The 26,115-nt window shown below is 44.1% G+C and overlaps 1 protein-coding gene across 1 annotated transcript in view; it reads left to right on the forward strand.

The window, feature by feature from the left end:
* Positions 1-16,242, forward strand: part of LOC106581760 (melanin-concentrating hormone receptor 2-like) — a 55,900-nt gene extending 39,658 nt beyond the window's left edge. Inside the window, exons 3-5 of the mRNA XM_014164038.2 lie at positions 12,030-12,224; positions 15,062-15,181; positions 15,725-16,242. Of these exons, the coding sequence (XP_014019513.1) occupies positions 12,030-12,224; positions 15,062-15,181; positions 15,725-16,049 (640 nt within the window). The 3' untranslated portion in view covers positions 16,050-16,242. The remainder of the gene's footprint in view (positions 1-12,029; positions 12,225-15,061; positions 15,182-15,724) is intronic.
* Positions 16,243-26,115: the final 9,873 nt, after the last annotated feature.

The following is a 26,115-nucleotide window of genomic DNA, read 5'->3' on the forward strand; positions in this document are numbered from 1 at the left end:
CAGCGTGCAGTGAAGCAACAGCCTGTTTTTCCCACACAGGTCTTCCCCGGTTTTTGCAGAGGTACTGGGTAATTTATCCCTCACCGGGTTCCTATTCCTCCAAGGGGGTCACGACATAAGCTCTCCCAGTGTGTCGGACCCCTGCTCCGTGGTCTTGTTGGCTTGGTTGAGCTTATGGCTTCCTTTTGTGACAGGTGTGATGGTGTCAACCGTCACCGCCATAGGGACGTGCCTGGAAGACCCAGGTGCCTGGGCACCAGAGGAGGGGCGGGCCCCAGCAGGACCCCTGACACACCCTTCCCCGGCCTTGGCGCTTCTCCAGGTCTCAAAGGGAAAAGTGGGAGGAGGGTGTGGAGTCCCCCTGAGTGTTGTCCATAATGCTTGAGGGGTACCGACTCCAATTCCGGTGTCACCACGGTGGCCGACTCCCTGAAGAAAACCCTGCGGCTGGAGATCTCCTCACTCCTGGACAAGGATGCCATACGCAGGATCGAGACATCAGAATGACTAGGTAGGTTCTACTCCACTTATTTTGTTGTTCCAGAAAGAGACGGAGGGTTTAGACCGATTCTGGACCTACGCAACCTCAATGGGTACTTGAAGGTACTGAGGTTCCACATGCTGTTCCCAGCTGTGTGTTGCAGGCCGTGTCCAGGGACCAGTGGTTTGTGGCGCTGGACCTGAGGGATGCATACTTCCATGTTCCTGTTCACCCAGCTCATTGGCAGTACCTCCGATTCACTTTTGAAGGGACGGCTTACGAATTCATGGTTCTTCTCGTCGGCCTCTCCATGGCACCCCACACTTTCACAAAGTGCATGGATGCTGTCCTGGCACCTCTCACATCCCGAGGATGTGCATTGACCAGGACCCAGGTCCTGTCAGACAGAGACATGCTCCTGACCCACATTGGCGGGCTGGGCGTTACTGTAAACGAAAAGAAGAGTCATCTGTCGCCCACCCGGGGGTGGCCTTCATTGGCATGGAACTGGACTCAGTCCTCATGAGAGCATGCCTGCCCACCAGAAGGGTTCAGGCAAACTTATCTTGCCATGACAACTTTTAGCAGGGGCGGGTGGTATCCGCCCTGACCTGCCAACGCCTGTTGAGCTTGCTGATGGCAGCCTCATTGCTGATTCCCCTGGGCCTGCTCCATCTCTGGCTTCTTCAACGGTGGTTCAACTCCCACCGGCTGCAGTCGAAGCGTCACCATCACCGCCAGCTGCAGGTGACAGCACAGGGCCTCAGGGAATTGTTGTGGCACTGTTGCTCCCTTTTCTCAGGTGGGGTGGAGATGCTGAGGATGTGCCGCCGGGAGCTGGTCAGCACAGACGCCTCCCAGATTGCCTGGGGGCTGTGACCAAGGGCAGGTCGGCCAGCGGCTGTTGGTTACCCCCTTGGAGCGGCAGGCACATCAATACTCTAGAGCTCTGAGCTGTACTGCTGGCCCTGAAAGGAAGACATGTCCTGGTGAGAATGGACAACACCACAGTGGTGGCTTACATCAACCATCAGGGTAGACTGAGGTCCCACCGCCTCAATCTTATAGCACAGGAGCGCCTTCTCTGGGCTCAAAGCTGTCTAGTGTCTCTACGCGCAGCGCACGTACCTGACATCCTGAGTGTGGCAGTGATATGCTCTCGAGGGAGGGTCCACCACCTTGGGACTGGAGCCTACATCCCCAGGTTGTGCAGCACCTGTGGGACAAGTTCGGGAGTGCGCAGCTGGACCTGGTTGCCTCCCTGGAGAATTCACAATGCCCCCAGTGGTACTCCATGTCGGAGCCACCAGGGCCTCTGGGCTTGGATGCTCTGGCACATGATTGGCTAGGGCTGGAGCTTTACACATTCCTCTTTTTTCCCCTGATACAGGCTGTGCTGGACAGGACCAGGATGGCAGAGCATTGTCTGCCTCTGGTGGCACCATACTGGTTCAGCCTTCTCCTGTCCCTGTTGTCTGAGACATCGTGGCAACTTCCCCTGAGACCGGACTTGCTGTCTCAGGCCAAGGGAACTGAATGGCACCAATGATCCATGTTAGGACTACAGGAGGGTGTAATGAACACCATGCAGAGCGCAAGGGCATCGTCTACAACTGCACCATACCAGTTGCGCTGGCGGTTGTTCTGCTCTTGGTGCACTGGTATTGAGGTTGTACCAGAGTCATGCGTGGTGCAGCATGTCCTCCAATACATGCAGTCTCGCTTTGATGAGGGCTTCTACACTGAGAGGGTATTTGGCCGCTATATCTGCCTGCCATGTGGGGTGGATGGACAGGCCAGTGGGACGCCATCCCTTGGTCTCCAGGTTTATGAAGGGGGTTCGTCGCCTGCGTCCAGCTAGGACCTGCTCAATGGTGAGCTGGGATCTGGATGTGGTCTTGACAGCTTTGGAAAAGCCACCTTTCGAACCGTTGGAGTCTGCTTCCCTGAAACACCTCTCTGTGAAGGTGGCTTTCTTGAAGAGGGTGGGGGAGCTCCATGCTCTTTCGGTAAGTCCTGAGTGCTACCAGGTGGACCCCGGTGGATGAGTATCTCTCTCTGCCCCAACCCTTCATTCCTCCCGAAGGTTTTGTCAGACAGGCATGTGAACATCCCTTTTATCCTGTCTGCTTACGACCCCCCGGCAGTGGCGGGGTAGTCTGGGCCTCCCTCTGGCATACTGTGCCCTGTGAGGGCACTGGCTGCCTATGTGGAGCGGACACGGTCAGTGAGAACAACAGACCAGCTCTTTGTCTGCTAAGGTGATAGAGTCCTGGGGGCTGGGCTATCAAAGCAGAGGCTCTCTCACTGGATCGTGGACACGATTACGACAGCATACCACCTGGCTGGCATGCCAGTGCTGGGATCTGTGGTGACATATTCAACACGAGGTGTGGCTGCATCCAGGGCTCTACTGAGATGAGTGCCCCTCGCTGAGATCTGTGCTGCTGGGCCAGCTGGGCTTCCTCTTGCACTTTTGCTAGGTACTATCGGGTAAATGTGGCACCTTCCTCTGCAGTTGTTTCAGTGGTCCTGGCCATCGCCTCCCTTTCCGGGGACTGTGCCGGGAATCCTTTCCACATTGACGGCCCCTGCGTCTCGGTCCAGCGCTGGGACTTCGCCGCTGGCTAGCCAGGTCCCTCTAGCACCGACTAATCTGGTACGTGTGTACCAATATATTTGAGTGATCCAATATAGTGATCCAATATAGTTACGTATGTTACCACGGTTATGTGAGCAATATGGATCACTCCAATCCTCTACGGTGCTAGAGGCGCCTCAAAAATGATATAGACGATGTGTCGCGGCCATTGGGTCTGTATATAGGGGCGGATCCCAGCCCTGACACGTGTACATGGGAGTGAATCTGTAAATCCTCACCTCGGAGGTATCCCTCCGCCGCAGAGTGATACCAACATATTGGAGCGATCTATATAGCTCACATAACCGTGGTTACATACATACACTTTGGTTTACTTAGTCGCAGCTACAGTATGCTTAACAGTGCAAATATCATGGTACAGCTATATGGACACTCAATTATCATGGTACTTCTTAATTGTAAGTTTACAAACATATTATGGTAAGTATAGTCAAAACTAGTATCTCATTATGGTAAGTGGTGAAATAAGTATAGCTAAACTCAGCAAAAACAGAAACGTCCCTTTTTCAGGACCCTATCCAAATAACTTCACAGATCTTCATTGTAAAGCGTTTAAACACTGTTTCCCATGCTTGTTCAATGAACCATAAACAATTAATGAACATGCACCCGTGGAACGGTCGTTAAGACACTAACAGCTTACAGACGGTAGGCAATTAAGGTCACAGTTAGGAAAACTTAGGACACTAAAGAAGCCTTTCTACTGACTCTGAAAAACACAAAAGAAAGATGCCCAGGGTCCCTGCTCATCTGCGTGAACGTGCCTTAGGCATGCTGCAAGGAGGCATGAGGACTGCAGATGTGGCCAGTGCAATAAATTGCAATGTCCAGAATGTGAGACGCCTAAGACAGCGCTACAGGGAGACAGGACGGACAGCTGATCGTCCTCGCAGTGGCAGACCATGTGTAACAACACCTGCACAGGATCAGTACATCCAAACATCACACTTGCGGGACAGATACAGGATGGAAACAACAACTGCCCGAGTTACACCAGGAATGCACAAACCCTTCATCAGTGCTCAGACTGTCCGCAATAGGTTGAGAGAGGCTGGACTGAGGGCTTATAGGCCTGTTGTAAGGCAGGTCCTCACCAGACATCACCGGCAACAACATTGCCTATGGGCACAAACCCACCGTTGCTGGACCCGACAGGACTGGCAAAAAGTGCTCTTCACTGACGAGTCGTGGTTTGGTCTCACCAGGGGTGATGGTCGGATTCGCGTTTATCATCTAAGGCTTGAGCGTTACACCGAGGCCTGTACATTTACATTTTATATTTTAGTCATTTAGCATACATTTCGTACATCTTTTTCTCCGTACTGGTCCCCCGTGCGAATCGAATCCACAACCCTGGCGTTGCAAACACCATGCTCTACCAACTGAGCCACACGGAGTGGAGTGAGATCGATTTGGAGGTGGAGGGTCCGTCATGGTCTGGGGCGGTGTGTCACAGCATCATCGGACTGAGCTTTTTGTCATTGCAGGCAGTCTCAACGCTGTGCGTTACAGGGAAGACATCCTCCTCCCTCATGTGGTACCCTTCCTGCAGGCTCATCCTGACATGACCCTCCAGCATGACAATGCTATCAGCCATACTGCTCGTTCTGTGCGTGATTTATTGCAAGACAGGAATGTCAGTGTTCTGCCATGGCCAGCGAAGAGCCTGGATCTCAATCCCATTGAGCACGTCTGGGACCTGTTGGATCGGAGGGTGAGGGCGAGGGCCATTCCCCCCAGAAATGTCCGGGAACTTGCAGGTGCCTTGGTGGAAGAGTGGGGTTAACATCTCACAGCAAGAACTGGCAAAACTGGTGCCGTCCATGAGGAGGAGATACTGACTGTTACTTTTGATTTTGACCCCCCCCCCCCACTGGCCCCAAAAGTTTACAAAAAGTGTTGATATGGGACAGAATACGGTCGGACCATCAAGTCAGACCCCTTGACTTTTTCCACATTTTGTTATGTTACAGCCTTATTCTAAAATATATTAAATTGTCACACAGAATGTTGTGAAAATTCTGTGTAACTTCCAGCGTGCATTTACTGTGAACACTGTACCCACTTTAAGTTACAGTTAACAGTGGCCAAGTAGGCTACTGTGGCTATTTGATCATAATGTAGGTCTACCAGAGTGGCCTACCATCAAAAACAATGGAGAAAATGCATCCCATAACGTTTTAACATGGAAATAGCTGTTCTATCATTCAGCCTACAGTAACAGTCAATGTGTGGTGTTCAATGTAGGCCTACATTCCGTGAGGCTTTTGAAAAAAACATATAGGGCTTGACATTAACCTGTTTATCCACTTCTCCTTCAGACAAGGAGGTGGCTGAAATGTGTTGTTTGATGCAAAAAACACTTTACAAAATAAAATGCATTATTATTCCCATACCATTATTACCGAAAATCAGACAATTTATTATACCCTTTGCCTACACATTTTGTGCTCTTGTGGGAAGCAATCACTCCCCTATTGCTGACTACAAATGATCTATAACTGGGCTAATAACTCCCTAACTAGCAAAGGATATGAAAAAAATGTGGCTACGGCAGCTCTTGCTTTGATCTCAAAACAAGCGCATCTACTCATGACCACAGCTTTAAACACAGTCCGGTTCAAAGTAAATTGCACAGATCCAGACAGTATATGGCAATGGTCTATTTGTATATAGGCCTACTTCAGCTCTGATTGGTTATGCGATACGGGTCTGTGTAGAGTATGGGCTGAGTCTTGCACAATAGAATCCTACTCTGATGCGTTCTGCCTACAACAAAAGCTATTGTATAGTTTGTTTTGTTTTGGTATGTTGCATTGAAAGTGGCTAATATTGCATTCATACGATCCGTATTGCCACAGTAAAGGGAAACGTTGACAGTGTTAACTAACAAGGGAAAACTCTAAAAGTTGTGTGAAGTTCAAGCTATTGCTTCTCTCCATGGGCTGATATTTCTTCAGCGCTCTGCTGTACAGTTTAGAGGGAACATTGCACATCACAGTGAATGTTCTCATTGTTCATGCACCACGGGAAAAAGATTTTGGCATGCAAAATCAAAGCTTGACATTGGTCTGCAATGATGTTGTCGCATGCCTCATCTATGGCCAGAACGAGGGTGGCATGCTCATGGGGATGGTGATCGTACACCTTCCTCCACCATGCTGAAATAGCGGCTGGTATAGGGTCATGAATCTAGGGTGGGCCCAAAACCATTCCTGAACCACTTCTGCATGGTGGAACCTGACATTGTCCCAAACAATGACATAGGTGACCCAGTTACCTTGACAAGCCTGCTGAATTTCATTGAGAGACACAATGAGGTGTTCAGCGTTGTATGATCCAAATAATGGCCTACGTCCTACCACACCATCTTCAGAGATCGCGGCACACATGGAGATGTTTCCCCCACGTTGTCCAGGCACTTGGACGGTCGCCCGTTGGCCGATGAGGTTTTACCCATGGCGACGAGTTGTGGCCAGGTTGAAGCCCACTTCATCATCAAAGATATTCTTGTGATGATTCACAGGAGCATCAAGCATCATTACCCTCTAAAAATATAGTTTAGTTATTTTTACAGTATAGTTCCAATATGATATTGTGAAGTATCATGGGCATCAAATAGTAAAACAGTAATACAGTATATAGTGCTGAACCTGAACATACTCGGCCCGCAATTGTTTCACCCGGTCATTGTTTCTCTCAAAAAGCACCAGGTAAATGTGTTTCATAGATACCTGGTGCCTCTTCAAAAGGCAGGTGATTGTTGGTAGGCTGATGGATGCCACATTGGCAAAGGGGTCATCGTTCTCCTCAATGGGGCAGCAGCGTAGCCTAGTGGTTAGAGTGTTGGACTAGTAACCGAAAGGTTGCAGATCGAATCCCCGAGCTGACAAGGTACAAATCTGTCGTTCTGCCCCTGAACAAGGCAGTTAACCCACTTTTCCTAGGCCGTCATTTAAAATAGGAATTTGTTCTTAACTGACTGGCCTAGTTAAATCAAATAAATAAATAAAAAAATGGCCTGCTTTATTTTGGACAACTGTATGTCATTCTTGGCCCTCACCATTTCCACCACTGCCCACTTTTGCTGGTTGGTCAGCACATGGCCACGTCCATCACCATGGGGCCTTCTGTCATTTCTGAGGGTAGAACAGAGTATACTGTCAATAGATCTGTAACATGTTTTGTGAATTTACTTGCATTACTATGTCATTTACTGTAAATGTAATGGTAAAGCATAGTGTATTTTCTGCAGATTTACCAGTTTTCTTGGCAAAAATGACCTCTGTGATTGCCAACAAGGGTTTTGCCACCAAGTACTAAGTCATGTTTTGCAGAGGGGTCAAATACTTATTTCCCTCATTAAAATGCAAATCAATTTATTAAATTTTTGAAATGTGTTTTTCTGGATTTTTGTTGTTGTTATTCTGTCTCTCACTGTTCAAATAAACCTACCATTAAAATGATAGACTGATCATTTCTTTGTCAGTGGGCAAACGTACAAAATCAGCAGGGGATCAAATACTTTTTTCCCTCACTGTAAAATATACTGTGTCTGTAAAATGTATATAGGTTCAGAACTTCTGTGAAACATCACAGTAGAGTTAAAAAAATATACAGCAAGGCAAATAGAAATAAAAACGGTATGGTCTTCAGAGATAGATGGGAGGGGTTGAGTGGAGCTGAAGGATGGAACTAAAAACAAACAAAAGATTACTGATATAAAATATACTGTCTGTAAAATGTATGTATATAGTATGTACTGTATAAGCTTGAAGTAGAAGCTTAAGTGTTGTAGTCCATTAGTTTACTCCAATTAGGGGGGGTGGTAGGGTAATGGGAAAATAATACAGGAAAATATATAAAATATATATTTAAATTAGGTACACCCATGGCTGCACCCCTGCCTGGTCATGTGAAATCCAGAGATTAGGGCTTAATGAATTTATTTCAATTGACTGATTTCCTTATATGAACTATAACTCAGGAAAATCTTGAAATTGTTGCATGTTGCACTTTTCATTGTCTGCATCATTTCCAATCCCCCATATATTTTTTTATTATTATTTCTGTTCAGTATATTTGCAATATTAAAGCTCATCGCCCACCCTCCCCCCCAAAAAAGGCTTCTGTGTACCACATGGTCAACGAAGATGGCCCGGACGGACTTCATTAGACACAACAGTTCCCTGCTGTCTGCCTCCCTCTCTCTAATGTCCACCTCTTTGACGGTTTTTATAATTTTCAGCTAATTGAAAAAGGTAATAAAAAAAAAACATTTGCATAAGTATTCAGACCCTTTACTCAGTACTTTGTTGAATTTACAGCCTCGAGTCTTCTTGGTTATGACGCTACAAGCTTGGCTCACCTGTATTTGGGGAGTTTCTCTCATTCTTCTCTGGAGAGCCACTCAAACTGTCAGGTTGGAGCGTTGCTGCACAGCTATTTTCAGGTCGCTCCAGAGATGTCTGATCGGGTTCAAGTCTGGGCTCTGGCTGGGGCACTTAAGGACATTCAGAGACTTGTCCCGAAGCCACTCCTGCGTTGTCTTGGCTGTGTGCTTAGGATCGTTGTCCTGTTGGAAGGTGAACCTTCGCCCCATTCTGAGGTCCTGAGCGCTCTGGAGCAGTTTTTCATCAAGGATCTCTCTGTACTTTGCTCAGTTCATCTTTCCCTCGACCCTGACTAGTCTCCCAGTTCCTGCCATTGAAAAACATCCCCACAGCAGGATAATGCCACCACCATGCTTCAACGTAGGGATGGTGCCAGGTGCATTCAGGCCAAAGAGTTCAATCTTGGTTTCATCAGACCAGAGAATCTTGTTTCTCATAGTCTGAGAGTCCTTTAGGTGCCTTTTGGCAAACTCCAAGCGGGCTGTCATGTGCCTTTTACTGAGGAGTGGCTTCCGTCTGGCCACTCTACAATAAAGGTCTGATTGGTGGAGTGCTGCAGAGATGGTTGTCCTTCTGGAAGGTTATCTGGAAGGAACTATGAAAATACAGTGTAGACATTGTTCATGTAAATAACTATTGTAGCTGGAAACGGCTGATTTTTTTAATGTAATATCTACATAGGCGTACAGAGGCCCATTATCAGCAACCATCACTCCTGTGTTCCAATGTCACGTTGTGTTAGCTAATCCAAGTTTAGCATTTTAAAAGGCTAATTGATCATTAGAAACCCCTTTTGCAATTATGTTAGCACAGCTGAAAACTATTGTGCTGATTTAAAGAAGTAATAAAACTGTCCTTCTTTAGACTAATTGAGTATCTGGAGCATCAGCATTTGTGGGTTCGATTACAGGCTCAAATACTTATGTCATGCAATAAAATGCAAATTAATTACTTAAAAATCATACAATGTGATTTTCGGGATTTTTGTTTTAGATTCCGTCTCTCACAGTTGAAGTGTACCTATGATGATAAATTACAGACCTCTACATCCTTTGTAAGTAGGAAAACCTGCAAAATCGGCAGTGTATCAAATACTTGTTCTCCCCACTGTATATCACAGTCGCAAAGGCATATGAACTAACAGGTTATAGTGAAAACAACACAATTACGACAACACAGTGATTTTTTTAATTAGAAAATTGTTTGACAAACCTATTTCTAACCTTTTAAATGATATCAATCTCAACCATTTATCTTTTCCAGAGATGAAGACATGGATATGTCATGGTGTGGTGGGGTATGCAAAATAGGGTATCTTTGAGCACCTTTATCTCTTGAAAGTTTTTGCATTCAGGTTGAAAAAGTCACTTTCTGAGCACTTCATCAATGGGCAAATATGTATGGAAGGTTTGGTTCAAATCAAAAGGGATGCTGTCAAAAAGTGATTGAATTGAAATAGATTTACTCATTAGCCAGGCTAACACTCCACTGTAGTGCATTAAGTACAGTATTGTTCCTAACATTTCCTTTCACATGGGGCTGTGGTACGAACGTTGTGTAGGTTAACATTGTGCATTCACCATACACTCTACATTCCATGATGTCTGTGATTACATTCCTATTTATACTTCCATAGAAAACTAAAGTATGTAATCAATAATGTCCTTTAGTGTTCCAAATTGCTGTTACACTTTCTAAACTTTATTTACCATACAATCCAAGGCCATTTCTAGACGTTTTTCTCTGGTTTTGTTAAATTCACTCTTATACAAATTGCCTACAAAATGCCAGATGAGTTACAGTAGCATAACTTGCTGGGAAAATCCATTTCCCTCAACTTCTTAAAAGTGATATCTGGCTCAGATTAGGAACAACTAACAGATTTGTGGCTTTTCTTTAACCCTGAATGCCCTGTTTCTAGTGATATGCAGATGGTGTCATGGCTTCAGTTGTATAATTGATAGCGTAGTGGCCTCCATGTCAGTGTCGCCTGGGTATTAAAGATATGCCAGTTCGATGCCGAACCCACTGACAATCGTTTCTAGCTAACTGTTCTGCTCATGATCAAAGTGACCTTTCCATTCGTTCCAAGCCAGCACAAGATGAAAACTTAATCATCTCACCCGCAATCTCTACACACTCTCACTCTACAGTTTCATCTGCACTGTATTACAGATAGTAACATACCTGACTTTGTATAGATTGTTTTTGTAACGTTGTCAGCTTACCAATGTGCACGCTTCAGTGGGGCAGAAGTCCGTAGGTTGTTGTGATTCTGGATGGCAAAATGGCTAGCAACAATGACAAGAAACTGCCATGTGGGGAATCATAAGTGTCTCGTTTCAGCTGTGGTGGTTTAATCTTGTTCTTAACACTGTCTTGTTTTGAGGTGTTTGACTGATTTCATGTCAATGCTAATATTGCTAAAATTCACTAGCTAGCTAACCAACAACTTTAACAATGTATTTGAGAGACAACAAGTGTTCATTGTGCAAATGTATTATGTTTTCAATAAACAATGGAGACAAAATATAATTTACATGTTGTCAACATTCTAAAGCCAACCGTGTCTGTTTTGCCCCACAGTTGTGCACAGGTCGGTTTTGTTGCTAAACAACCAACCCTCCTATAGATTGTGTTGTAAGTCTGTCTGCAAGGATAGAAATTAGGTTATTTAATGGGGATGTATGTTTTGTGGCATATAGTGTCACTGACATTTAGGCTCTTTTGATAACACAATTAGAAGAGGAAATCATATTCAGAGGACAGCTGTTGCATCCTACAGATAATTAAATCAGCATGTTTCTATGAATGATGTACCACTGACATACATGAAGACCATGGTATTGTGCTGCTACTGCTGCTGCTGCTGTTCTTGTTATCTGAATATCGTGTAATACAGCTTGCTTATTAAGGCAATTAAGAGATTACTTTGGAGGTTGGTCCGATTGACAAGAGCATTGATAAACTTACTGGTTTTCCTGGTTTCAAGTACTGATGCAGATTTATCGCGGGACCAGATCTAAATTCACTGTATTGCTACTCACTTAATATACATGTAAATGAATGAGGACTAATTTAAACTAAACTTGCAGGCAATTAAATCCCATTCTGTTTCCTTTGAAGGTCTGAATCCTGGGTCCAGTCATTCGATCCTGTATCCTGTTATCTCTAACTATATGGGTAACACAGAGAGCCATTTGTCTGTGTGTGAGTGAGAAGAATGTTTAAAAGAAACAGGATAATGTGGTATAATGCATAGTAATCTACTCCCACTCACAGATAATACATCCCTGTTGTCATGTCACTTCCCTAACAACCCATGTCACATCCTCTTGGTGCTCTTTTTGCATTTCACATGTAGCGTTTTAGCTTTTTAATTAGTTTTCATTGTTATGTTTCGCATTAACAGACAACCATAGTTTTGTCAGATTTCCCCTTAAAACGGTTGAATTGGTCAGTTCCTCACATTGATCTATCAACTGTCTCATAGGTACCTGGCGGTGGTGCACCCATTCCGTCTGATGACCCTCCGAACCCGCTCTAAGACAATCTGGATCAACCTGTTTGTGTGGGTGGTGTCATTTGTCATGGTCCTTCCCGCCTGGGTCCACTCCAAAGTGATTCGCTTCCCTGACGGACTGGAGAGCTGCTCCATGAACCTGGTCACTCCCAAAGAGGTGCTCTGGTAAGGTCACAACCCTGACATAACATCAAATCAACATTGAATTTGGGTGGATATTTAATTGAGTTGACTAACATGATTTCAACATGGGGTAAACCAGTCCATGAAATCATGTTGTTGGTTTGCGCTTGAAATAAATGTTCAATGTTAAAAGAAATACGAAATATGATGTTAATAGAACTTGGTGTCAATGTATATTTGTCTGGTGGGGTCAGAGGTCAGATGAGTCATGCTGGTCTCTATATCATGATGCTCTACTCCAGTGGGTCCCAAACTTTTTATAGTCCCGTACCCCTTCAAACATCCAACCTCCAGCTGTATACCCCCTCTAGCACCAGGGTCAGCGCACTCTCAAATGTTGTTTTTTGCCATCATTGTAAGCCTGCCACACACAGAACCTGGCTCGTGGAGGCAGAGCATGAAAGGGATAACAAATCCAGTTCTTTGTGTCGTCCGTTTCAGGAAAGTACCTGCGTATTTGCGCACCCAGCTCACTCAGCTGCTTTGCTACATCACATTTGACATTGTCCGTTAGCTTGATTTCATTTGCAGCCTCTCGGTGGATGCTGCAGTGTACCCAAGTGGCGTCGGGAGCAACTGCTTGCACGCACCTTACCACTCCACTGTGTCCCTGTCATTGCTTTTGCGTCATCAGTACAGATAACAACACATCTTGACCACCAAAGTCCATCTGATGTCACAAAGCTGTCCAGTACTTTAAAAATATCCTCTCATGTTGTCCTTGTTTCCAGTGGTTTGCAGAATGTCTTCCTTAATTGACCCCTCCATAAACGTAACGGACATGTACCAGGAGCTGTGCCAGGCCCTAATAATTCACTGGCTTGTATGCGAAGCAGTAATTGTTTCAAAACATCTCCTGCCATGTCACCGATGCGTTGTGAAACAGTGTTGTTTGATGAAGGAATTGTCTGTATAGTTTTTTGGCCTTTTCTCCCAGAATTGTCCTAGCCATATCCACAGCAGCAGGAAGAATTAAGTCCTCCACAATAGTATGGGGCTTGCCTGTCCGAGCCCCTCGGTAGCTCACCATATAAGACGCTTCTAGCCCCTTCTTATTAATGGTATCTGTTGCTTTTATACATGTCTTACTACTCGAAAGTCATCTTTATTCTCGTTCAAAAAACTCTCATGGCTTATTTTTCAAATTATTATGTTTCATTACTAAATGACTGCGCAAGAGTGAAGGTTTCCCGCGAGAGAATAATGGTTAATGTGATCGGACGTGAATTATTTGACTAGGCTACCTGTATTTGACATTGTGTTGTTATTTCGCTGAACACTACCGTAATTTCCGGACTATTAAGTGCACCTGAATATAAGCCGCACCCACTGAATTTTAAAAAAAGTATTATTTTGAACATAAATAAGCCGCACATGTCTATAAGCCGCAGGTGCCTACCGGTACATTAAAACAAATGAACTTTACACAGGCTTTAACGAAACACGGCTTGTAACAAAAATAAATAGGCTTTAACGAAACGGCTTGTAACAAAAAAATAATAATTAGCAGTAAGATTTAGTTGTCTTTTTGCACTGAGTCAATTCCTCACGCTGCTGTTTCCAATGTCTTATCATCGACTCATTAAGACCAAGCTCCCATGCAGCAGCTCTATTTCCTTTTCCAACAGCCAGATCAATCGCCTTCAACTTGAAAGCTGCATCATATGCATTTCTCCGTGTCTTTGCCATGATGAGGGTGACAAAATGACTACCGTAATCAGAATGATGGGAAGTTTGAGAGCGCTTGATTTAATCTAAACAGTAAATAAAAAAGTTGTTTGACCTTAACCCGTTCGGCAATTTCATTGGTCTAATGAAAGCCTCATGCCGCCAAAAAACTGAGCACGTCACAGAATGTGTTTTTTTGGAGAAAAAAAAAAGTGAAAGCCGGAAAAATCCATATATTAGCCGCGTCATTGTTTAAGCCGCGAGGTTCAAAGCGTGGGAAAAAAGTTGCGGCTTATTTATGGTAAATGGTTTCATTTGTATTTTTGGCAGTGAAACGAGGCTACTCAGGAGAGAAAACAACCTCACCCAAAGCTATAGCCCCATTGGAAAATATTAATGTACTGTTTGAAAATGTGAAGAATTATTATTATTATTTTTTTTAAATGGGAATCTCATTTTTTTTTGGCGTACCCCGACGGCATTGCGCATACCCAAGTTTGGGAATACCTGCTCTACTCCAATAATTCTCTCTAATAGTAGAGAGAATTATTTATTTCAGGCACAGTCAACTTAATGTATGTAAACTTCTGACCCACTGGAATTGTGATACAGTGAATTATAAGTGAAATAATCTGTCTGTAAACAATTGTTGGACAAATTACTTGTGTCATGCAGAAAGTAGATGTCCAATCTGACTTGCCAAAACTATAGTTTGTTGACAAGAAATTTGTGGAGTGGTTGAAAACCGAGTTTTAATGATTCCAACCTAAGTGCATGCAAACTTCCGACTTCAACTGTACATGTAGGTAGAGTTATTAAAGTGACTAGGCATAGATAGTAACTACATTCTATCGAATGATCAAATGTATTCATTGCAGTGGGACATCCCACTGGGCACAGACATCAGTTCTATGTCTAGTTTTGATTGACATTTGGTTGAGTTGTTTGGTTAACGTGAATTCAACGAAAACTGTAACCATTTAGGTTAAAAGTTGGGTGAAAAAAAGATGAAATGCTGTTACTTTCTGAAAATACAATTAGTTTTCATTTTTGGATTGAAATGATATGGAAACAACGTTGATACAACTAGTTTTTGCCCAGTGGGATGGTACTAGCCTCCACTCCACTCTCTCTCTCATATCTCTCCCCAGGTACACCCTATATCAGACCATCATGTCTTTCTTTCTGCCCCTGCCCCTTATCATCACCTGTTACATGCTGATCCTGTGCTATACCTGGAGGATGTACCTGAAGAACAAAAGGGAACGGCGGTGAGTCAAGCCTGCTGGCAGCTGCCCAGTGGGCACACATGGGCGTGCATAGAGCTTGTCTGAATAACGTCATACCCTGGGCAGGGCGAGAGCCTATGGTATCTCTAGTGGCAGAGAGCGTGGCCATTACCTCTAGTGGCAGAAACGTAGTCGTGGTCATCAACCATGGCAGAGGCTGATAGTTACATATAGACACAGAGACACACAGAGGTACCAGATACAGTAAATGTGAGGCATTAGAAATAGAGATGCCCACAGGTATGAAATTACAGGTTTTGGTGGGTGTTCTAAAAAATAAATTACATTAAAACAGTTCTATGCTAAAAGTACCATGACCTCCCCTCAGTAATCTAGTCATTAGCCGTCTCTCTCTCTGTGGGTAGAAATTGAGCCTGAGGACAAGGTTATCCACTCAGTAAACCAAAATTATAGAAAAAAATATGGGGATGACTTATCTGATGCAGGAGGGACTTCTTGATTTATGCTTCTATGCTGGACATTATTGTCACTAAGCCCTGGTTCCTCTCCCCTCCTCAGCTTCAGTGCTAACAACCAGTCCCGGGAGCGAGCCATCCGCCTCACCAAGATGGTTCTGGTCCTTGTGGCGGTTTTCCTGGTGAGCGTAGGGCCCTACCACATGCTCCAGCTGGTCAACTTAACACTGCGGCGGCCCACGCTGGCCTACTACACCTGCTACTACCTGTCAGTGTGCCTCAGCTACGCCGCCAGCAGCATTAACCCTTTCATCTACATCCTGCTCAGCGGACACTTCCGTCGCCGGCTCACTTACCGCAAGCCGCCCAGCAGGCCTGTTGTTGAGAGGGAGCCTAATGGGCCCCAGGTGCGTACACCACACTCCAGCTTCTGACAGTCTTGTCCTCAAAGCAGGCACACACACACACACATACACACGCGCACACATGGGTGCATGCACGCACACAAGCGCATCCCCACACACGCGCGCACCTCCACACACACACACACACCACCACCACTACAGCCTGTCCCCAGCACACTGCGTGGGGCATTACCTATGGCAGGAGCATTACCTTTTGATCAAGGATTGCTTTATTTGACCTTGTGGATTGACTTACACCTCAACAGGATCAGAGAGTGTTATTATTTCTTTTCTATTATGGTTTTCAAACGGACTGTACGATAGCATTTGGATATTGAAAGGATTGATCCACTATCATTTTGGATTTACCTGAATTCGGCTGAAATTACTTTCACTGTGTATTTTATTGTATAGCTAAAACACAAATAACACATTAAGTGTTTGCCATTAACACATAGTTTGGCATTTGTTTTCAACCTATAGTTAGTGTTGCTATATCATTAATTGGTGCATTGATTGGATTGTGTGGGACTTTGAACACACAGAAACATCTGTTCTACTGTACTGTATGTACGGCTAACAGTGCTGAGACTGCTGAGTGAATAAATTTTTTTTACCGTTAGACTGAATGCTAAGCATTAGACTGGAATCACTGGGATCGGTCCAGGGTGTTTTGGTACTGTCTGGTGTTAACTGGGCTGGACTGGGAACTGGCCCCAGGATGTAACGGTATTACTAGTCAACAGACTGACCGACCACGGGCCACAGACACACAGATACACAGCACCACCAGGGGCATCTAATCAAACAACTCCTCCTTACCCTCACCCAGCTTGTGATCAATAAAAAGCCTATAGCAAACCAGATCAGACAGATAGGCGCAGCGTCACACCCCCGGCAAGGCTAAGGGAAGACTACAGTGCAACCCCTCCCCACTCTCTCCCTCTTTCTCTATCATTCTCTCTCTATGGTAATCCCTCTCTGTTTTTACTCTAAAATTGCCTCAGGCATAGAGTACTTTGACATATTGATCAATATGTCTCAATGTCAACACACTCCTGTTGTCTCCAGGATTTCCAATTAGTCTCTTATTGAATTGGTTGTGCTCAACATACTAAATTCCATTGTGTTATTGGTCGACCATGGATTTATTTGTATGTTATCAGTTCCAGTGTACCTCATTTATTAACATTAACTCTCTGCTCACACCTCCTCCAATAACATCAGATTATTAAATCGACTAATATACCAATGTAATATAATTATATTTTCCTACTCTCTCTCTATACTCCAACTGTTACTTCAAAATATTCCCTTCCCATACTACTGCCTGTATAAATCTTCCATCTCTTTGTTCACCTCAATCCTCTTCTTTCCCCTCTGTGCCTCAACCCCACCCCTTTCTCCATCTCTCCCTCCCTATACACATTGCGCTCTGCACTTAGGCAGTGGTGTAAAGTACTTAAGTAAAAATACATGAAAGTACTACTTAAATCGTTTTGTTTTGTATTGTCACGCCTGATCCCACTCCCCCTCTCTGGCGCTCGAGGGCGCCAGGCTGCCCTTCGTTACGCACACCTGTCACCATCATTACGCGCAGCTGTGCAATATTGGACTCACTCTACCTGTCTGCTCCTCACTCTGTTCCCTGTGTCAGCATATTGTCGTATTGTTTCCCTTGTCCAGACGCTGTCCTTGTTTAGTTTCATGTCCGTTATTCTTTAAAATGTTCACTTCCTGTACTTGCTTCTTGTCTCCCAGCGTCTGTCCTCACAGGTATCTGTACTTTACTATTTATATTTTTGACAACTTTTACTTCACTACATTCCTTAAGAAAATTATGTACTTTTTACTCCATACATTTTCCCTGACACCCAAAAGTACTCATTACATTTTGAATGCTTAGCGGGACAGGAAAATGGTCTAATTCACACAATTATCAAGAGAATATCCCTGGTCATCCCTACAGCCTCTGATCTGGCGGACTGTCACGCCCTGACCGTTGAGATCCTTATTATTCTCTATGTTTGGTTAGGTCAGGGTGTGACACGGGTGGGGAAGTCTATGTTGTCTGTTTCTTTGTTTTTGGGCGAGTGTGGTTCCGAATCAGAGGCAGCTGTCTATCGTTGTCTCTGATTGGGAATCATACTTAGGCAGCCTGTTTTCCACCTGTGTTTGTGGGGGGTTGTTTTCTGTTTAGTGTCTGTGCCTGACGAAACTGTTTGCTTTTTTTTCTTGTTTTTTGGTTATTCTTGTTTGAGTGTTTCTTGTAATAAATTATCATGAACACTTACCACGCTGCGCTTTGGTCCGTTTCTACACACATGCGTGACAGAACCTCCCACCAAAAACGGACCAAGCAGCGTGGCCAGGATAGTTGGACATGGGAGGACATCCTGGACGGCAAAGGATCCTGGACGTGGGAGGAGATCCAGGCCGGATGGGATCGCCTCCCATGGGAACAGGTGGAAGCAGCGAGGGAGGAACGGCGACGAGATCGGGAGTCACGGCAATGACGGAAGCCTGAGAGGCAGCTCCCAAAAATTATTTGGGGGTGCACACGGGGAGATTGGCGGAGTCAGGGTTGAGACCTGAGCCAACTCCCCGTGCTTACCGTGGGGAGCGTGTTATGTGGTGATGCGCACTGTATCTCCAGTGTGCATTCATAGCCCGGTGCGCTCTGTGCCTACGCCCCGCATTTGCCGTGCTAGAGTGGGCATTCAGCCAGGACGGATTGTGCCAGCTCAGCGCTCCTGGTCTCCAAGTACACCTCCTCGGTCCAGGATATCCTGCGCCAGCTCTACGCACTGTGTCGCCTGTGCGCCTTCACAGCCCAGTTCGTCCTGTGCCAGCACCCCGCACTTGCCGGGCTAAAGTGAGCATCCAGCCAGGACGGGTTGTGCCAGCCCTACGCTCCAGACCTCCAGTGCGCCTCTACGGCCCAGTATATCCTGTTCCAGCTCCGCGCACCCGGTCTCCAGTGCGTCTCTCCAGCCTGGTACGCCCTGTGCCTGCTCCACGCACCCGGCCTCCAGTGCGTCTCCCCAGTCCGGTGAGACCTGTTCCGGCTCCACATACGAAGCCTCCAGTGATGATCCATGGTCCGAAGCCTCCAGTGATGATCCATGGCCCGAAGCCTCCAGTGATGATCTATGGCCCGAAGCCTGTAGCGACGATCCATGGCACGGAGCCTGCAGCGACGGTCCCCGGTTAGGAGCCTGCGGCGACGGTCCCCCGTCCGGAGCCTCTGGCGACGGTCCACGGTCCGGTTCCACGAAAGTGGGGGGAGCCCCAAGCGGTGGGGGATCTGCATCCCACACTGGAGCCTCCACCAAGAGGAGATGCCCACCCGGATCCTCCCCTATAGGTTCAGGTTTGCGGCCGGAGTACGCACCTTTTGGGGGGGTACTGTCACGCCCTTACCGTAGAGATCCTTATTATTCTCTATGTTTGGTTAGGTCAGGGTGTGACACGGGTGGGGAAGTCTGTTGTCTGTTTCTTTGTTTTTGGGCCGAGTGTGGTTCCCAATCTGAGGCAGCTGTCTATTGTTGTCTCTGATTGGGAATCATACTTAGGCAGCCTGTTTTCCACCTGTGTTTGTGGGAGGTTATTTTCTGTTCAGTGTCTGTGCCTGACGGAACTGTTCGCTTTCGTTTTGTTGTTTTTTGGTTATTCATGTTTGAGTGTTTCTTGTAATAAATTATCATGAACACTTACCACGCTGCGCTTTGGTCCACTTCTCCTAACGACGAGCGTTACACGGACTCACTAAACACATGCTTCATTAGTAAATTATGTCTGAGTGTTTGAGCGTGCCCCTGGCTATCCGTACATTTTTCAAAAAACAAGCAAATGGTGCCGTCTGGTTTGCTTAATATAAGGAATTTGAAAGGATTTATACTTTTACTTTTCAATCTTAAGTATATTTTAGCAATTACGCCATTGTTTAAAGTCGTTATTGTTGTTTTCTTAGTAAGGCTTTTGAGAAAGTGTTATTACAGTTTGTAAATAGAAATTATGCTGTCTTATTCAATAACATGTGACCTTGATGTTGGTATTTTAGTGAGAGAGAAACAGAAAAATAGAAAGAGAAAGACAGAATCCCTATTAAAACTATTTTATTTTAGCATTATTATAGACAGCAGAGGGCATCCTTTTCCAATGTTCCTCAAACTGCAGTGTTTCCCAAATGTTGGGAGGTCACAACTGGTTTGACTTGTTCTGTCTACTTGCCTCACACGGCATCCAAATGTCAGTAAATTACAACATATTATTTGGTGTACACATTTTTTGTACAGTAAACCATACATTTAATCATAATTTGATTATTTATTTAATTCTTCCCCACACATCTTAAACAAAGACAACGGGATTAGGCCAATTTATTTAACCTTTATTTAGCTAGGCAAGTCAGTTAAGAACAAATTCGAATTTACAATGACGGCCTACCCAGACCAAACCCAGACGATGCTGGGCCAATTGTGCGCCGCCCTATCCCAATCACGGCCGGATGTGAAGCAATTAAATGAAGACACTGACTTGAATCAGTCAAATGAGAATGATACAATGACAAAATGAAATAGAGCAAACTGAGTTGAAGGGAATTATAGGTTCTCTATAGATACAACACAGTGGTGTCAGTTGCCACTTGTTTTGCAGTCACTGACCACCTCATTGACCACCTACAGCCTGGATAGGCAACCCTGTTCCTGGAGTATTGCAGGTACTGCAGGAGTTTGTTCCAACTAGGCACTACACCTGACCAACGTGTACATAGCCAAGTTATCATTACTCATTGTGTATTTATTCCTTGTGTTATTATTTCTCTATTATTTCTCTTTTTCTCTGCATTATTGGGAAGGGCCCGTAAACATGTTACTGTTAGTCTACACCAGTTGTTTACGAAGCATGTGACAAATGTTATTTTATTTTGATTTGATCAGTTCATCGATTGCCTAAATTTAACACACCTGGTCTTCCAGGTCGGTTAAATCATAAACATGAAGTGCCTTCCCCCTGACCTACGGCTGAGTGGTACCGTGACCAGTGCTTCATTGTCAAGCCCTGACCACTGCCCTAGCCTATGGTCCTGAATGGTGTGATGCCTGTCAAAACCCCTGCCTTACATTGCTACTGTAACCTGAAAGTGCTCCCGATGAAGCCATGGTGATACAGTATAATGCTACATGGAGATACAGTCCAAATGAATGTTCCATTCAATTATGTGGGTGAAGTCATGGCCACCAGAGTAGACCATTTGCTTTACAGGGCTGATTTGACCCACCTCCTCCTGACCTTACCACTGATCTTCAGTGCTGGGGTCTCAACTTACTATTGAGAGTAAGAATAGTAGAATACACTAGATGCAATTTTGACATTTGGTTATGTATCATTTGGCAGTTTTTTTTCTTCTGTTAGTCACTGACAGTCACTCAATTAGCTGTGTCAGCTAAGAATTTTTAGATTGGTAGTTAGTTTAGCCAGTTATCTAAACTTGTAGTAATTATGGCCGAATACTTACCGAGCATGTTGGGCACTTGCCCAGGACCCTGACCTCCAGGGGGCCCCCATTGATTGTGTTAGTCATTCTCACTCAGACATCATATTAACATGGCATAAGTCATGGCAAAATGTGTAGAATTGCAGGAAATTAGCTTTAAAACATTTCTAAAGAGCGACTGCCCCTTGTTTTGAAAATGTCATATATGGCATCAATATGAGTCAGAAACATTTATTAGTCAGAAACATTTATTGACTACAAATTGTAAAACAGGGTAATTCTGGTCATAAAGTCAATCTCATCCAAAACTGAGATCTGGAGATGCTAGAAAAAATGGTATGTCACAGAATGAAGGGTACCATAACAATTTTCTATGGATTGGGGTAATTTTAATCCTGCCCACATGCCCACAGCTGGCTGCACCATCAATTATAATGCCCATGGTCAATTTGGTTTGACATTCGATATCACTATGCGGCTAATTAGGGACCATCAGTAAATTACACAATGGTCACTGGACAATATTTAAAAAGGTCAAAAGCTCCACATTTCAATGACCTTAAAAACCTCAAAGCAACTATAAATTGTAGAAATTCATATACAAATATTGCGCGCATTTAATGAGACAACAAAAATGTGTGCAACATGAAAATATTGTCCCATTAACATTGTGTAATTTATTGACAGTCCCTAACTATCCCCAGAGATAGGCTATCCACGTTAAACCAATTTTTACATGGTCACATGGTTCCATGGTTAGCTGAAGCTAAAAAAAAGATTGGCTAACTCTTCCTACCTGCAAACACACACATAAAACCACATCAGGTTTGAATTCAGTCATGGCCACTAGAATTTCGTTATGAACCAAATCAGAGAGGAAGAGGCGAAGAAAGAGAATTTACTCCACCCTAAAATCTGTCCCGTGAGCTAAGCCCTTTTTTGTATGGAGATCTATGAGAGTGTCGAATTACGTGATGTTTATTTAATCGAATAGAAGTTTCGTAATGTTTAAGCTGTTACACATGTACTGATAGGCCTATGAGTGGATGAACTTTGAGAAAAACGATTTAGTTGTTCAAACACGTATGCCCGCAATCACTGAAGACATGTATTTCCATTGCTAAAAGCAGTAAACCCGGCTATCTTGTCAATATAACAGATCATCTTTGTCCAAATCAAGAAGTTCAGTCTACTTTTATTTTTCATCACATTAGGCTAACTGGTGGACCACCTCATTTCCCAGACACAAACATGAAAATCTACAAGTCCTTAAGAGAGAAAATGGCACGCATAAAACCCCTGACTGTTTTGCGATTCACTTGACTGATTCTGTGAATAACGTATCAAGACATCTCGGTTCTCCAGACAGCTCGTGCGTCCCGCCCTACGCACAGGTTTTCGCCTGTGAGGCAATGGTGGGCACAGGTTTCCGACAGGCTGTTGTTTCTCGGACGGGTACCACGCTCAGATAGCAAGCAAATCCGAAAGACTGGACAACTTTTACATAATTAGACGAGGCTTCTCACCCCGGTGTGACTCAACTCCGAATTGAACATGACAAGTGTGATCACGACCCAAAGTCGCGTTTAATTAATTCTTTGTTTCAATTTAGATGAGACAGTCTTACCCGAATCCCCCACTGAAAACCTCTGTCCTTTCTGTGGCCAAAATAAATGGTTGTTGATGGTTTTGACCTTCTCCGACATGGTAGGACAAGCCTACTTTGTGTTTTGTTTAACTCAGCAAGCGCTCGACCTAGGCTACTGTAGAGAAATATAGCCTGCTACATCATACTATTGGTAGGGTGTCCACCCGACCTGTTGAGGGTCGCAAAACGCTAAATTAGCATGACAGGAGCTGAATTAAATGTAAAAGTCTTTTCAAATAAGACGCTTGGTTAAGCTCAGTGCTTGGTTGACATTTAATTTCACTTGATTTTGTGAGAAATTTTAACAAAAAGAAAAACGGGAATATCGCATTAATTTGAAAAGCATATAGGCTACTTAAAGATAAATATTACATATGACTCAATCGAGATTTCTTATTTCTGTTTTATAATAATAGGCCTAATTTAAACTTGTATAGCACTTTTCGTGATAAAAATCTCAAAGCCCTTCATAACAAAAACGAACAAATAAGCAATATATCAAGGCCAATAGAGCACTAGCGGTTCTGGGGGGAGGGGGGCAGTTCCCCTGTGACAACAATTTTGGACCCCCTTGTGGCCCCCCTAAATGTGGAGTATGAAATAATTTTTACATAACAAATTTTTGCTATTGTTCTTTTTTTACATCAGTTATTAGACAGTGGCAACGATGATGATTATGAACATGGTCTTTTGCCTGCTAATGCAGTGAAGGAAACGATATGACAACAATAACGTCTAATGTAACTGGCCCCTCTAACAGTACAACTGTTCACCACTAATTCACCACACCTGATCTTAATGAGTGCTTGTTTCCTTTGAAATGGGGTCTGTATGAATAGACTAAAAAAACATGGCATGCTAGCTCCATCCTGGTGAGGCAGTGGACTAATTCCATGGGTAGAGAACAGAAGATCATAGGTTCAAATCTCAGTGATGCCGTGTCATAATAAAATATAGATGTGTTTGCATGATTAATGCCTAAGTAAATGAATTCCCATGTGTGCTTGGAGTTCAAAACAGTTAAGCTAGCAGAGTTATTCAAAGTCTTATTGAAATATGTTCTCAGAATGTTATTAAATAACCTATCATTTCTGTTCTCAGAATGTTAATAAAACCTCCAAGGAAAATTTTCAGGGAACCATAGTAAAATGTTCTCAGCAACCCCATGCAACCTAAAAGTTAAAGTTCCCAGAAAAGGCACTTTTTTAACTTCAGTTCTCAGAATGTTTAAAAAACATTCTGTTTTACTGGTCAGAAAACGTATGTCTTTTTTCCCAGAAGCAATGTGAATTAAAAAACTTACATTCCCACATCTTCCAAGGAACTGAATGTGCTAGCTGGATTGTCTACACAATAATCATATTATTTTACCCATTGGTGAAAATATGTGTTTTTGATTGGACACCCTACTATAAGGGAAACCTATGATTAGCCTGATAGCCCTTGAGTAGCCTAGGCCAGGCCCATGTTAACATGATAGGCTAATAGCTTCAGTTTTTTACATTGGCCGATTAGTGTTTATTGTATACAAATATTTCAATAATTTTTCTGGCAACGAACACTAAGGAAAAAGTGGCCTATTTTGAATAATTTTGTGTCCGTAAACTATGAATGCATGGCAAGGCTTGCTATTTTTCCCGCCCTTACCATTTCGGAACATGCTTGTGCTGATTATTCACTTCTTGCTACAGCTCCAGATGGACCAACACATGCTGGAAATATGACATGTAAGATACAGATTTACATTTGACCTCAATCCTTCACTTCTGCTCCACTGTACAGACAAGGCATTTTACATATTTAGCGACCTTGGTCCTTGAATGAACTTATTTGCTGCAGCATACAGAAGCATGGGCCTACCTTCACCTATACTATGCCAACCTGACATTTCCTCAAATGTGAGCAGAAATGTTAATATAGGCCAAATGTGCTACATTGACTCTGTTAATTTTTAAATCATAAAGAGTAGCCAGATGAAGTGCTTCAGCTATCCAGGGCTAGAATAGTATACTGGAAAAAATGTAAATGCAAAAGGCAACAATTTCAAAGATTTTACTGAGTTCAGTTCATATAAGGAAATCAGTCAATGGAAATAAATGCATTAGGCCCTATATAGATTTAACATGACAAGGAATACAGATATGCATCTGTTGGGGTGTGGATCATAAAACCAGTCAGTATCTGTGTTCGTTGTCCGTATCTTATGCCTGCCCATAACATAACCCCACCGCCACCATGGGGCACTCTGTTCGCAATGTTGACATCAGGATACCACTCGCCACACAACACCATACACGCTCCCTGCCGTCTGCCCAGTACAGTTGAAACTGGGATTCATCCGTAAAGAGCAAACTTCTCCACTGTGCCAGTGACCATTGAAGGTGATAATTTGCCCACTGAAGTCAGTTACGATGTCGAACTGCAGTCACGTCAAGACCCTGGTGTGGACGACGAGCATGCAGACGGTCTGGGGTTGAGAGGCCAGTTGGACGTACTACCAATTCTCTCAAATGACGTTGGAGGTGGCTTATGGTAGAGAAATTAACATGCAATTCTCTGTTAACAGCTCTGGTGGATATTCCTGCAGTCAGCATGCCAATTTCATGCTCCCTCAAAACTTGAGATATCTGTAGCATTGTGTTGTAACAAAACTGCACATTTTAGAGTCGCCTTTTATTGTCCCCAGCACAAGGTGCACCTGTGTAATGATCATACTGTTTAATCAGCTTCTTGATATGCCACACCTGTCAGGTGAATGGATTATCTTGGCAAAGGGGAATTGCTCAATAGCAGGGATGTAAACAAATGTGTGCACAAAATTTGAGAGTATGTGCGTATGTACAATTTCTGGGATTTTTTATTTCTGCTCGTGAAACATGGACCAACACTTTACATGTTGCGTTTATATTTTTGTTCAGTGTAAAATGGTGCATGTGAGTAGGCCTAGA

The sequence above is a fragment of the Salmo salar genome, chromosome ssa02 (assembly GCF_905237065.1).
Source record: "Salmo salar chromosome ssa02, Ssal_v3.1, whole genome shotgun sequence".
In the NCBI taxonomy this organism is placed as follows: domain Eukaryota; kingdom Metazoa; phylum Chordata; class Actinopteri; order Salmoniformes; family Salmonidae; genus Salmo; species Salmo salar.